General features: G+C 42.9%; 1 protein-coding gene across 4 annotated transcripts in view; it reads left to right on the top strand.

Annotated features, from left to right (window-relative positions):
- The window catches only part of TBC1D30 (TBC1 domain family member 30), a 103,505-nt gene extending 90,347 nt beyond the window's left edge, over window positions 1–13,158 (top strand). For 2 of the 4 annotated variants that reach the window (XM_037730973.1, XM_017507303.2), the window contains 3 exons: window positions 2,399–2,605; window positions 2,778–2,837; window positions 7,117–10,747. In XM_037730973.1, the coding sequence (XP_037586901.1) occupies window positions 2,399–2,605; window positions 2,778–2,837; window positions 7,117–7,904 (1,055 nt within the window). In that variant the 3' untranslated portion in view covers window positions 7,905–10,747. Of the gene's footprint in view, window positions 1–2,398; window positions 2,606–2,777; window positions 2,838–7,116 lie in introns of all 4 variants that reach the window. The other 2 variants (XM_017507304.2, XM_037730974.1) reach the window with 2 other exon arrangements.
- Window positions 13,159–13,627: the final 469 nt, after the last annotated feature.

Here is a 13,627-nt window from a genome sequence, read left to right as displayed (position 1 = left end):
GTCTACTTGTGCCTTCTTCTACCTGACATTTTTTCAAATCTTTGAGGACAGCTATCATGTCCTCTAAAGCTTTCTCAAAGGCCCAAGTTCAGAATTTCTTTAAGCATGTCTCTTAAGCTGTGACTTCTGTACTTTTTTTTTTCTTTTTGAGATGGAGTTTCACTCTTGTCATTGAGGCTGGAGTGCAGTGGTGCGGTCTCAGCTCACTGCAACCTCCACCTCCTGGGTTCAAGTGATTCTCCTGCCTCAGCCTCCCAAGTAGCTGGAATTATAGGCGTGTGCCACCACACTTGTATAATTTTGTATTTTTAGTAGAGATGGGGTTCCACTACATTGGCCAGGCTGGTCTCGAACTCCTGACCTCAGGTGATCCACCCACCTTGGCCTCCCAAAGTACTTGGATTAGAGGCATGAACTACCACACCCGGCCTTTTTGGACTTCCTAATATTCTGTTAATTTACCTCTAGATATCCTGTAATTTGGTAATGTTCCTCTTAAAATGCGGTGCTCTGAATCACATGCCATGTTTTATTTCATTTTTTTTCTATACGGAATAGACTTCCTGTAGCCTGGGCATTATCAATGTTATGTACTGCTTTAAAATTTGTCATGCTCTATGTTCTTTCTTGTCTTGGGTGGCAGCTTTTCCTTTAGCATATTTATTCTACCTCTTCTAGTTTGAAGACCATTCTCCTTGTTCAAAGAGGTTAGAAACATGCTGAAAGAGGACAGAAGCAGAATAGATGTCAGGCACCTCTGTTCTCTTTGCCATCTGCTAACTTCATGTTGCCTTCTTGAAGTCATGGGGCTGTCTCCTAAGTTGTTCAGCTCTTGCTTGGAAGGTAGGAGCAGTGGCAGCAGCTGCTACTACGTCTAACTTTTGGTTGTGATCTTTTGGAGTATTTCCTGTAAGCCTCAGTTTGTTTTGAGTTTTAACCTCCTTAGTGGTTGGGCTCGTACTGTTTTGTGAGTATGTCCTTGGTGTGTGCTCTTCTCTCATCTTTTTAAATTACTTTTAAAAATCTGAACCCAACAAGAGTCTTCTTGATTTCTGCAGTGCCTCCCCCCTCCTTTCTTATTGCCTGAGTTTCAGCTTTTGATTTCTAGCCATAGGATCAATATTTTTTTTTTTTTAAATACTTTAAGTTCTGGGGTACATGTACAGATCGTGCAGGTTTGTTACATAGGTATACGGGTGCCATGGTGGTGGTTTGCACCATCCATCACCCCATCATCTACATTAGGTATTTCTCCTAATGCTATCCTTCCCCAATCTCCCCACCCTCTGCTATCCCTCCCCTAGCCCCCGACCCCCCAGGCCCTGGTGTGTGATGTTCCCCTCTGGGATCAATATGTATTTTAATGATAAAGTTTTTGAATTTGCATTTCTGTAGGCTGGGTCTATGTTCCATTTTTCTTCTCTGTTTTTCTTTCTGTGCATTTTTGTGCTTTAGGATGACGTGATCACTTTCTCCTAAATTTCATCATGAGTCTTTGTTGTTGATTTTGCTCTGATTAGCAGTTTCTCTTTTAGTTTTCTTCTCCTTACAGAGATGATTATAGTAAAAAAATGAAGAAGTAATTTTATCAGATATTTAGCCTTTGTCTGAATAACACTCTCAGCAGATGTTAGGAGAGTTGGAATCTCTCAGTCTTTTTTAAATTTGGCCCCCATGTCAGTTTTGCAAATTGTGCTGGAGAAGCTTGTTCTCTCCCGCTTTGGCCTGTGTGGTCTGCGGGTTACCGCCACCCAGTATTGTTTCTCTTTCTTGGAGGTCATCTCAATTTTATTTAAGAGACAAATCTGCAAGTTGTAGGTATCATAGGAGCAGATATCACATCAGATATAACAACAGAGTGAACAGGAAATGTTTGTTAAATGAACAAACCATTCATTCTAGTGATACAGTGTTCTGAAGTCTTGATAATTTTATAAATTGTATAACTACTTTTAATGTAAGAAAAATGCATTTTTAATGACTGAACTCTACAAACCATCAATCCCGTATAAATCCTCATATAGTTATGTGGAAATCTGTGCAATGATTTTAGAAATTAGGAGTTATATATTTCTAACGGAATCTTAGAAAACGGCAGTGATTTTTATTTGTAAGCAGTTGATGTTATGTCTATATAGTTAACAAACTGGTAACAAAATCAAACACTGAAACCACATAGCTCATTTCAGACCCACAGCTAGGTTAATAAGAAAATGCAGAAGTATTTTCAGGAGCAAATCAAAATAAGCACTAGGCAAACTCTAGTATGCATTTTTTTCCTGTGGTTTAGAATTTCATGGAGGTTAAGATACTGCACTGGGTTCTAGTGCGGTCAATTTCCATTTACTCCGGTTCCCCTCCGCTGACCATCTCCTTATGTCTCATCCCTCGAGTGCAGAGCCAAATGAGGAGCAGAGTCTGAGATCTAATAACATTGCAGAGCTGAGTCCAGGAGCAATCAATTCCTGTCGAAGTGAATACCACGCAGCTTTTAACAGTATGATGATGGAACGCATGACCACGGATATCAATGCACTGAAGCGGCAGTACTCTCGAATTAAAAAGAAGCAACAGCAGCAGGTTCATCAGGTGTACATCAGGGCAGGTAATGTGATTCTTCAATTGAATCAATTTCAACTCTATTTCAACTTGTAAAATGAAGAACAAGTAATCCTAGGAAGGCCTTGGAATTACTAACTATGGTTCAGTATCCGTCAACACAGCTGGCATGAGATAATAGCATATTTAGCTTCTCATTTTAAATTTTGTTTTATCAGGCTCTAAAGAAGAAAAAGACTACAGGTTCTTTTTAGGCCCCAAGGACCAGACAGTTGATGGTATTAAACATGTCTCTACTCTATGTGCTTGTAGAGAAGGGTTTACAAATGGTTAGAATGTTGCAAAGTCATGCAATCCTTGGACTGGAGAAATTTTAGAGCTAATGCCCCATACATTTTATGCATTTGAATTTAGAATTTAGTCATCTGTGCACTAGTAAATTAAGCTATAGTCATTTAAGTGATACTATAACAGATGTTGTGATCAGAGAAAATGGTGGGGGTGGGGAAACTTTAAAAAGCCTGTACCTTGCTGATGGCAAGTATCTTGGGAGTATACTAGGAATAACATAATTATAATGGAATTGGAAATGCTCTTTTCCAAGGATTGTCAAGCTTTTTTCTTTTTAATTCCAAAAATCCCAGTGAACAATCTGCTTTATTGTTTAATATATGCTGATTTGGGAGCTGTTTTTTCTTGCTTGAAGTGAATATCCTAATGAAATGATGCCTGTACAGAATTAACTGATATATAAATTTGACATGTTTTTTAAGAGGCATGTGAGCATGTGACTGATCTTGCACAAAAACTGAATCTACTTTCCATTTATCAGAGAAGAATAGTTGACTTCCTGACACTTCTCACTTTATCCTGAATTGTTAAGAAACCAATCACAAAATAAATGAACAATTTCACTTTAGGTTTCAAAAACATTGACACATATATTTCCTCATTTTGTCCTTAAAACAAATCTATGAGGAAGGCAAGGACAAATAGTCTCATCTTCTTCCAAGCGTTGAGGAAATGTATTCAGGAAGGCTTAGCAATTGTCCAGGGTTATATAGCTATAGTGAGTGGTCAGGCCAGGGCTAGAACACAGGTGTTCTGATTCTGTGCACAGTCCCTTTTCACCTACACTGTCTTTGGGTATGATGGCAATCTCCACTGGGTGCCAAATCAGCCCAGTAGTTTGTACCCTAGTCAGCGATCAGCAAACTGTGGTGTGTAGGCCAAATCCTGCTCACTCCCTGTTTTTGTAAATACAGGTTTTTTGATTTGTTTTGTTTTGTTTTGAGATGGAGTCTTACTCTGTCACCCAGGCTGGAGTACAGTGGTACAATCTCAGCTCACTGCAATCTCCATCTCCCAGGTTCAAGCAATTTTTGAGCCTCAGCCTCCCAAGCAGCTGGGATTGCAGGCATGTACCACCAGGCCCTGCTAATTTTTGTATTTTTAATAGAGACAGGGTTTCACCATGTTGGCCAGGCTGGCCTTCAACTTCTGACCTCAGGTGATCTGCCCACCTTGGCCTCCCAAAGTGCTGGGATTACAGGAGTGAGCCACCATGCCTGGCCTGTAAATACAGTTTTATTGGAACACAGACATGCCCATTTGTTTACAGGTTTGTCTAAGGCTTCTTTCACACTATAATGGCTAAAATCTTCACAGTCTGGTCTTTTACAGGAAAAGTTTGCTGACCCCTTCTCTAGATCATGGTTGATGTGGTTTTCTTTAGGGGAGAGATTGCTGCTCAAAGGCAAAGCTCTAGAGCATTGGTTCTTGAACTTCAATGTACGTACAGATCATTTGGGGATCTGCTAAAATATAGACTCTGTTTCAGTTGGTTTGGAATGGAGCTGAAATTATACATTTCTAACAAGCCCCTAGGCACTTCTGGTGCTGCTGTTTGGGGACTGTATTAGTCTGTTTTCACACTGCTAATAAAGACATACCCGAGACTAGGCAATTTATAAGAGGCTCAATGGACTTACAGTTCCACATGGCTGGGGAGGCCTCACAATCATGGTGGAAGGCGAAAAGGAACAAGTCACATCTTAACGTGGATGGTGGCAGGCAAAGAGAGAGAACTTGTGCAGGGAAACTCCCATTTTTAGAACCATCAGATCTTGTGAGACTTATTCGCTATATCAAGAGAACAGCATGGGAAAGACCCATCCCCATGATTCAGTTATCTCTTTCCAGGTCCCTACCATAACACATGGGAATTATGGGAGCTACAAGATGAGATTTGGGTGGAGACACAGCCAAACCATAGCAGGGACCATGGCTTGAGTAGCATGGTTTTATTTTATTTTATTTTATTTTATTTTATTTTATTTTTTTTGAGATGGAGTTTCGCTCTTGTTACCCAGGCTGGAGTGCAATGGCGCGATCTCGGCTCACCGCAACCTCCGCCTCCCAGGTTCAGGCGATTCTCCTGCCTCAGCCTCCTGAGTAGCTGGGATTACAGGCACGTGCCACCATGCCCAGCTAATTTTTTGTATTTTTTTTTAGTAGAGACGGGGTTTCACCATGTTGACCAGGATGGTCTCGATCTCTTGACCTCGTGATCCACCCGCCTCGGCCTCCCAAAGTGCTGGAATTACAAGCTTGAGCCACCGCGCCTGGCCGAGTAGCATGGTTTTAAATGGGATGGTATATGATAAGATTAGCAGCACAGGTGGAAAGACTGAACTTGAACTAGAGGTAAAAAGGCCTTAGTTTCTGAGACTTAATGGAAGGTAGTGAGGATAGTGGTTGAGGTACAAGCTTCCTAGGTTAGGGAGGATGGGAAGTAGGGGCCTTTTAGATCTGATAGCTTTTGTTTTCATGGAGAAATTGGCGGAAAGTTGTTTGCTGGGAATAAGGTGGGGATGGGAGTAAGTGAGAGGTTGAAGAAAGTAATGGAGATTTAGTTAAGTCATTGAAAGGAGTGAGAGAGGGAAATGAAAAGATTGTTTGGCATTGAGGACTCTGAAATAGGAGGTCATGAATTTGAAGGGCTCAGTTTCAGAAAAGAGAACTTGAATTATGGATCCAGGTTTGGGGTTTTACTAGGAATGTGTGACAAAGAGACAGGGATGCCTATGAGACAGTGATCTAAGTGATCAGCCATGCATCTGGCAGAGTAGTGGGGGTCAGTGAGCCAAAGACAGATGAGGCGTTATGAGGAGCCTGAGGAACAAGGACAGAAGTCTCTGTGGTTCATTACCACGTATAGTTAGGCTGAGAGCCTGAGAGCTGGAAGAGCAAAAACGAGAAGTATTAGAGTTGAATATTTTTCATGTAAGGTAGAGCTGGGTGATAAGGTTTAGGATGCAACTAGGGAGGTTGAGGAACTATGAGAATGTAATGGAGAGCCAGTCACAGTGACAGGCAAATAATTGAGGGAGGTAGCAGGAATGTGGTGAAGAGGAGACAGTTATCAACATTTTTAGTCGATATTGGGGTATGACCAGTGGTAAATGAGAAGGGTGGAAGTTAGTTCAGCCAGATGAGATGGACATTGAGGAGGAAGGAAGCTCACACACAGAGGGAGAGGCCTTCTCCGTACAGCTTCTGTCTGCAGCTGCCATCCCTGGGACCATTAGAGCCTGGTTGTAGCCACAGGAGGTCGACAGTAATGTGATCAACATTGCCTTCTAGGAGAACAAAGATTTTTTGTTTTGAGATGGAGTCTCACTCTATTACCCAGGCTGGAATGCAGTGACGAGATCTTGGTTCACCGCAACCTCTACCTCCCAGGTTCCAGCAATTCTCCTTCCTCAGCCTCCCAAGTAGCTGAGATTACCAGTGCATGCCGCCACACCTGGCTAATTTTTTGTATTTTTAGTAGAGACAAGGTTTCGCCATGTTGGCCAGGCTGATCCTGAACTCCTGGCCTCAAGTGATCCTCCTGCCTTGGCCTCCCAAAGTGCTGGAATTACAGCATGAGCCACGGCACCTAGCCAAGGATGAAGCTTTTGCTGCTTTTCAGTTTTCAGTTGGCTTTGGAAGTCCATTGAGGATGCAGGAGTGGTTTTTCGTTTCTAGGGTTAGATGCTGGATAGGTGTGATTTCACTGCATTCTCACTACCTTTTTATCACTCTGTCATTCTGCTGCATCTCACTTCATAATACGCAGTGTGCTCTTTTCCCACCTCTCAGAGCTGATAGATGATAATCCATGTGGTCATAGTGCTTGTTGTATTATTTTTCTTTATTATGCAAAGATTTTCTAGGTATAGGACCTCTGAGGTTGCTATGTGGCGCCAAGAGCTCTCTGTAAAAAAACATTAGGGAGTCCAGGCTCTAATTAGAATGAAGGGTCAGAGTCCCTGTTCCTTTTTGAATCATCATCCCGTGGTGGCTTCCTCTTTAAAGAAGAGAGAATTGGTACTCTAGGCTCTTGGATTGAATCCAGTTTCTGCTGTCTTCAGTCACATGACTCTGCCCCTCCCTGGGGAATAGATGGAAAGGGATGCAAGAGTGCTGGGAGGACCTCCGTGTGATTTCTGTTCCATGATGGATGTGCTTCTCTGTGGTACACTTCATACTACCTTTCAACATTTCTTTCAGACAAAGGGCCAGTGACCAGCATTCTCCCGTCTCAGGTAAACAGTTCTCCAGTTATAAACCACCTTCTTTTAGGAAAGAAGATGAAAATGACTAACAGAGCTGCCAAGAATGCTGTCATCCACATCCCTGGTCACACAGGAGGGAAAATGTCACCTGTCCCCTACGAAGACCTTAAGACAAAGCTCAACTCCCCCTGGCGAACTCACATCCGAGTCCACAAAAAGAACATGCCCAGGACCAAGAGTCATCTGTGCTGCGGGGACACCATAGGGCTGATAGAAGAGCAGAACGAGGCCTGCAAGACCAACAGCCTGGGGGCGGCAGAGGTGTTCCCCTCCGGTTGTACAGCGACAGCTGGAAGAGAAGGTGGCAGCCCTGAGGGCAGCACCGGGAGGACGATCGAGGGGCAGTCTCCGGAGCCGGTGTTCGGAGATGCTGACGTGGATGTGTCTGCGGTTCAGGTGAAGTTGGGAGCCCTGGAACTGAACCAGAGGGATGCTGCAGCTGAAACTGAGCCCAGGGTGCACCCGCCTTGCCAGCGGCACTGCCCAGAGCCACCAAGTGCACCTGAAGAAAACAAAGCCACCAGCAAACCTCCCCAAGGCAGCAACTCAAAAACCCCCATCTTTAGCCCTTTTCCCAGCGTCAAGCCCCTGCGGAAATCTGCCACTGCCAGGAACTTGGGATTATATGGCCCTACAGAAAGAACCCCGACCGTGCACTTTCCTCAGATGAGCAGGAGCTTCAGCAAACCCGGCGGTGGAAGCGGTGGCACTAAGAAACGATGATGTCTCCCCAAAACTTTCTATCTGGACTCACCTTTTCATGGTAGTATAAGGGTTGCAACTGAATGGCTCTAAAAGAGTTTTATTTGTCCAGTGAAAATGAATAGGTTCAGATATGAGCAACAGCCCATAAGAAATGGGAACTGGAAGTTTTATAATGGAAGTTAGAACAGGGCTGTTTTCCCATCCACTTGCTAACTGACAAAGTGGATTCTTGTGGCAAAATAAATATTGTGATTTTATAGTGTGATGTTTTCCCAAGTTTTCATTGTGAGCTGTTTAAAAAGACTGTATATCTAGACTGTTAACTCCTCTCGCATCCTCCTGTTCTGGGGGCCTTCAGGGTCCCTTGTGACAGCACCCCCAAATCTTCCAGTTCTCTGGGTGTTACTAATACCCAAGCATGCACATACCAGCTTGCTAGGACAGAAACTGTAAAAAGAAAGTTTCTTCGTTACAGAAAACTTCCTGATTTTCCTTTTCATGTTTTACGGAGGGGATTGTGTTGTGTGAGTTTTCCCTCAGTACCAGTCTCCAAATTGTTTTTTTAATCTTATGCTAAGTCAAAGAGAAAGATCTAGATAGCTCTTCTTTAACTTTCTATTTCTACCTGCAAAATGAAGAAAACCTTTCATCTGTTGAAATTTCGGTCAATGACCCACTTGAAGATCTTATGCACAGGACACACATGGGATATGCTTTAAGCAATTGCTCTGAACACCTTGCTTGCGCCACTGAGCTTTTCCTGAGGTTTGTTTCCTCCTCTGGAGGAGAGCTTTGATCCTCAGTGGCATGGATGACTTGATGGGCTCCACGTGGAGCCTGGCCTGCATCCCCTACCACGCAGCTCACTCACCCACCAGCTCTCCACTGCAGACGCACAAGGCCTCTGATCAGAAGCCAGAACACGGCACCTGCAACTCCGTTACTTGAATTTTGTGCTTTTTGATTGGAGTCCTTTGTTGAGTACTTTATTACTTAAACACTGCCTTTCTCTGGAGAAGGCCCCAGTGCTTTCTAGCTCCCTCTCACTCACTCCTGCCCTTTCTAGCTCTCTCTAACCCAGTGGGTCAGGGATAGCATCTCTTGTCTCCACTATGCAGATGGGAACTATGAGCCACACAGAGGTGAATTAGCACTTCAGTTACTCAAGGTCAGTACTCCCGGTATTCAAGGTGACTTGGCCACATTTCCTTCAGTGCAATAGGTGGGTTTAGTGCTCTTTGTACACAGATGCATTGGCTACATAGCTTGTAAAAACCAAGACTGGGAAGCCATTCACTAAACTCTCTCCTGACTCAAAGGGCCTGTCTCTAGATGGTGGAGTCCCATGCTGGCATTTTACAAAACCAGCTGTGACTTCCTTACCCTGTAAAGGGGGCTCATTTTAAAAATGCTTCATGTCCCTGTCATTTGGCTGAACAAAAGGCTCACCCCTCAATCCCCTTCTCCCCACTATCATTAGAGGAATAGACTCAGCCTTCATCTTTGTCTCTGGAAGACCTTTGGCGATACTTGCAGAAATACTGTTGATGCAGTCAGTGTTAATTTCAGCTAATGGATCGCTAATTCTGAAATGAAAACTACAATTTTGGAGCAGGCTTTTACTATGAGAGGTACTAATTTTTATAATAAAATAGAGAATGTGGTTGTGTGGGCTTTTTTTGAACAGAAAACACAACAATGACCTATACAGTGAGAAAAGCTATTTTATCCTCTTCATGGTATTTTTATCCCCAAAGGAACTGAAGATAGAAAATATGACTAATAAGTTATTTCAGTTTTGGTCTTGAATTCTGTGCCATCTGAAGTTAGCATCTAGCTTCTTAAAAAGCAGCCACACCCACAGCCTGCTTTTTGGGAAGGGTGTAGGTGGAGAGATGGGCTTATTTTGCATACCACCCTCAGGGCCCAGAGACCAACTGCGTTTTCCAAAGTTAAGGAAATGACACCATTTTTTTTCTGTCAGCTAAACTTTACAGATAAGAATGATTCCATCTCATATCCTTTTCTCTGCCCCTTCCCAAATGAGTCAGAATAGTCAGGTTCCCTTTGAGGGATGTCTGACTTGAATGGAGAATTGTTCTTTCCTCTCTTGAATCAGCTCACTAGCTCTGTGATGGTCTGGGTTCAAGGAGATGGTTAATGAGGTATATACAAATCCTTATACGAATCCTTGGGATTGCACCACTGCTGTCCACAAACTTAGTTATCCACAACACATGCTGTGTCCTGTGAACACTCTCTTCTCACCTGTTTCCAGGGTTGGTCTTCCTGAGAACGGGATGGATGAGATGACACACAGTTTGGGATAAGTATCTGTTGAATGAATGAATAACTGAAAGGATAAGTCTTTTGAGGTAAAAATGGCCTTGTCAGAATTTTGAAAATCCATCAGATTCCTGTTAAAGCCCTCTGTGTACCAATAACATGCATGCATTGTACCAAGTAATCACAATGTGAATTGGTCAATTTATGAGCCTTGCCTACTTTAGAAAATAAAGAAACCTGCAGTAGCCTCTACCACCCAGCATGTACAAAGACCAGTGTGGACTTGCTATCTTCCCTATGTATTGGACACTGTATGCAAACACCAGAAGTACTTAACAAGTAGTGGTTTCTTGATTTAATGTCTGTAGCCTCTTAGCGTTTGTACCGGGAATCAACTCATTCTGATGCCTCTGTACCTCAGTTCCTCTTACAGAAGCCTCCAGATGATCTAGATCTAGTTAGCAATGTCAGTCTATGGGCTGCAACTGTTTGGGACATTGTATTCCTGTTTGTCTCTTGTTCTGAAGGATTGTATTGATCACAAAGCTATATGCATAAAGACTCTCATTGTTGTAGCTGTTGTGCCATTTTCTGAGTGCATGCATGGAACACTATTGTGACATTCCCTTCTCCCTTCTTGCTTTATCCCCCAACCCCAGCCCCCACTGGGTCACATGAACCAGGGAAACAGCCCAGTGAGTTCCGTCTCCCCCCGTCTAATCACTGGGTTGCAGGGTGGCCTGTGACCTGCCCAGCATTTGCAGAATAGCTGGTTCCTGAATATGAGCACAGAGTTTACCTAAGAGACCATGTTTATATAAAGTCAGCCTTTAGACCTGCCATTTATTTTTGTCTTAATAAAGTGAACAATAAGAATACAGTTTAGCTGCATGATATTAAAAATTCTGGATGAATAGATGTATATATAGTTGCTGCCATCTCCCCATATAAAATCTCTCTACATTGTTTCTGAGCCACTTTCTTTGCTGCCTACAGCATTTGAGGCAGCATTTAAAATACATTACTTTTCCTAATTAGAAAAGTAACAGGTTTTGGAAAATTGGAAAAACACAAACAGCATAAGGAATCATCAGTATTCTGATATAGATCTTTCCAGTATGTATGTGTATATATGTGTGTACATGCCATTATCTACAGAAAGGTATGTTGAACATGGTAGTTTAAGCTGTTTCTGGTGAACGCTCTTATACAACATGATTTTTAGTGACTAATATTCCGTCATGTGCTCGTGCCAGAATTCGCATAACCAGTACCTCATCAGACAGGTGGTTTCTGATTGTAGATAGTAGTGGAGACAGTATCCCGTTACATCTATGCACATAGCCTGAAGTATTTTCTTAGGATATGTGTATAGAAGTGGAGTTGCAGGGTCAGAAAATATGTCCATTTTTAAGGGGCATGTATCTCCAAATTGCCATTCTTAAAGGTTGAAGTTATACAAGCAGTGAATGAGAACGCTTGCTTCTCTACAACCCAGAAGAGGCAGCAGTCTTTTTCCTTTTTTTCCCCCTTTCTATGACTTCTAGTGTTGAAGTGCCAATAGAAGCATTTTAGAAGCAGTGAGAATGGACATTCATAGCACTCATATCTCACTCCTGACTTTTAAAAGAAGCGTTAAGATGTTTGCTGAGGTTCCTGGTAGGTGCCTATTATTAGGTTAAGAAAATTTTCTTTTATTCTTTGCTTGCTAAGAGGTTTTTTTTTTTTTTAATCAACATGTATCAAATTCCATAAAAAGAACTTCAATTGTATATTTTGAGAAGGGAATGGGGCTTGAGACTTGGTATCCTGAACTCAAAGAAATGGCCACTACTAGGTTTTGTCAAAGAACAGTAGATATTTTGGAATTGGAAGTGATACAGTAAAAGTTTTATGTGCAAAATGTTCATTGAAGTATTAAATGTACTAATGGAAACCTGGAAACCATGTAAACATCTTGGAATAGGGGAAATGTTTGGGTGAATTATGATTCATCTCCAGGATGGAAATGCTAAGGCCGGTGAGTATTTGGGCTGTTGAAGTGGGAGTTATCTGTTATTCACATTAGGCAGTTCAGAGTCCAGTCAGCAAATCTACAGTCATAAAGCCACCAGGATATAGCGATGGATGGGAGGCCCTTGCTGGATGGTGGCTGAAAGCAGAACTGTGGGAATGGTTCTTCCACAAGGGCACCCTGTGCTCACATGAATGGGGACCAGTACTATAGGTGCTGGGTCAGCTTCTGTGCAGTTCCCTGCTGGCCACCTCCCAGTGCTGAATGTCTGACTCAGTTCAGGCTGCTCTAACAAAGTACCATAGACCGAGGTGGCTTAAACAACAGACATTTCTTTCTCACAGTTCTGGAGGCTGAGAAGTCAAAGATCAAGGTGTCTGCAAATTTGGTATCTGGTGAGGAAGGGCCCTCTTCCTGGTTTGCAGATGCTGCCTTCTTGCTGTGTCCTCACATGATAGAGAAAGGGAGTACGTTCTGGTCTCTTCCTCTTCTGATAAGGGCACTAACCCCATCATGAGGGCCCCATCCTCATGATGTCATCTAAACCTAATTACCTCCCAGTGGCGCTACCTTCAAATACCATCACATCAAAGGTTGCTTCCTTCCTGGTGGTTTGCTCTGGTCAGAACAAATGACCTCCCACAAAGTGTCACTCAATCCCATTCTCTCCAACCCTTCCATCCCAGGCAAGCTTTATCTGGTTACTCCAGCCTGGGCCCCAGGGGCTTCAAGAGTCTTTTTTTTTTTTTTTTTTAACAAAAAAACAAAGTTGGCTGTTTTTTAGTGTTTACATTCTTGTTATAACAGTTGTAGTTTTCCTTTAGTCAATGCTGATCACTGGGAAGGAGGTAGATCAATTCCCCTATGGAACCAACAGTTTTCTGGGAGGAAACTTCCTGATACCTCAACCTAGGTCTCCTTATTCCTGGGGAGTCCAGGAATCTGTATTAAAATGTAAAACAAGGCAAAAAATTTAAAAAATCTCCCTTAGTAATTTTCTTCTTCTTGAGACAGGGTTTCTCTCTGTTGCCCAGGCTGGAGTGCCGTGGCACAATCTTGGCTCACTGCAACCTCCACCTCTTTGGTTCAAGCAGTTCTCCTGCCTCAATCTCCCAGGTAACTGGGGCTACAGGTGTGTACCACCATGCCCAGCTAATTTTTCTATTTTTAGTAGAGATGGGGTTTCATCATGTTCACAAGGCTGGTCTTGAACTCCTGGCCTCAAGCAATTTGTCCGCCTTGGCCTCCCAAAGTGCTAGGATTACAGGTGTGAGCCACCACGCCTGGCGTCCCTTGGTAATTTTAATGTTGAACTAAGTTTAGCAACCACCGAACAAGTTAACTATAGCCATATGTTGCCTAATGACGGGGTAATGACAGGGAAATCATTAGACAATTTCGACGTTGTGTGAATATCACACAAAGCTGGATGCTATAGCCT

This window comes from Cebus imitator, unplaced genomic scaffold, assembly GCF_001604975.1.
Source record: "Cebus imitator isolate Cc_AM_T3 unplaced genomic scaffold, Cebus_imitator-1.0 Scaffold372, whole genome shotgun sequence".
NCBI classification, from domain to species: Eukaryota; Metazoa; Chordata; class Mammalia; order Primates; family Cebidae; genus Cebus; species Cebus imitator.
This window is presented reverse-complemented; position numbering and strand designations above follow the sequence as displayed.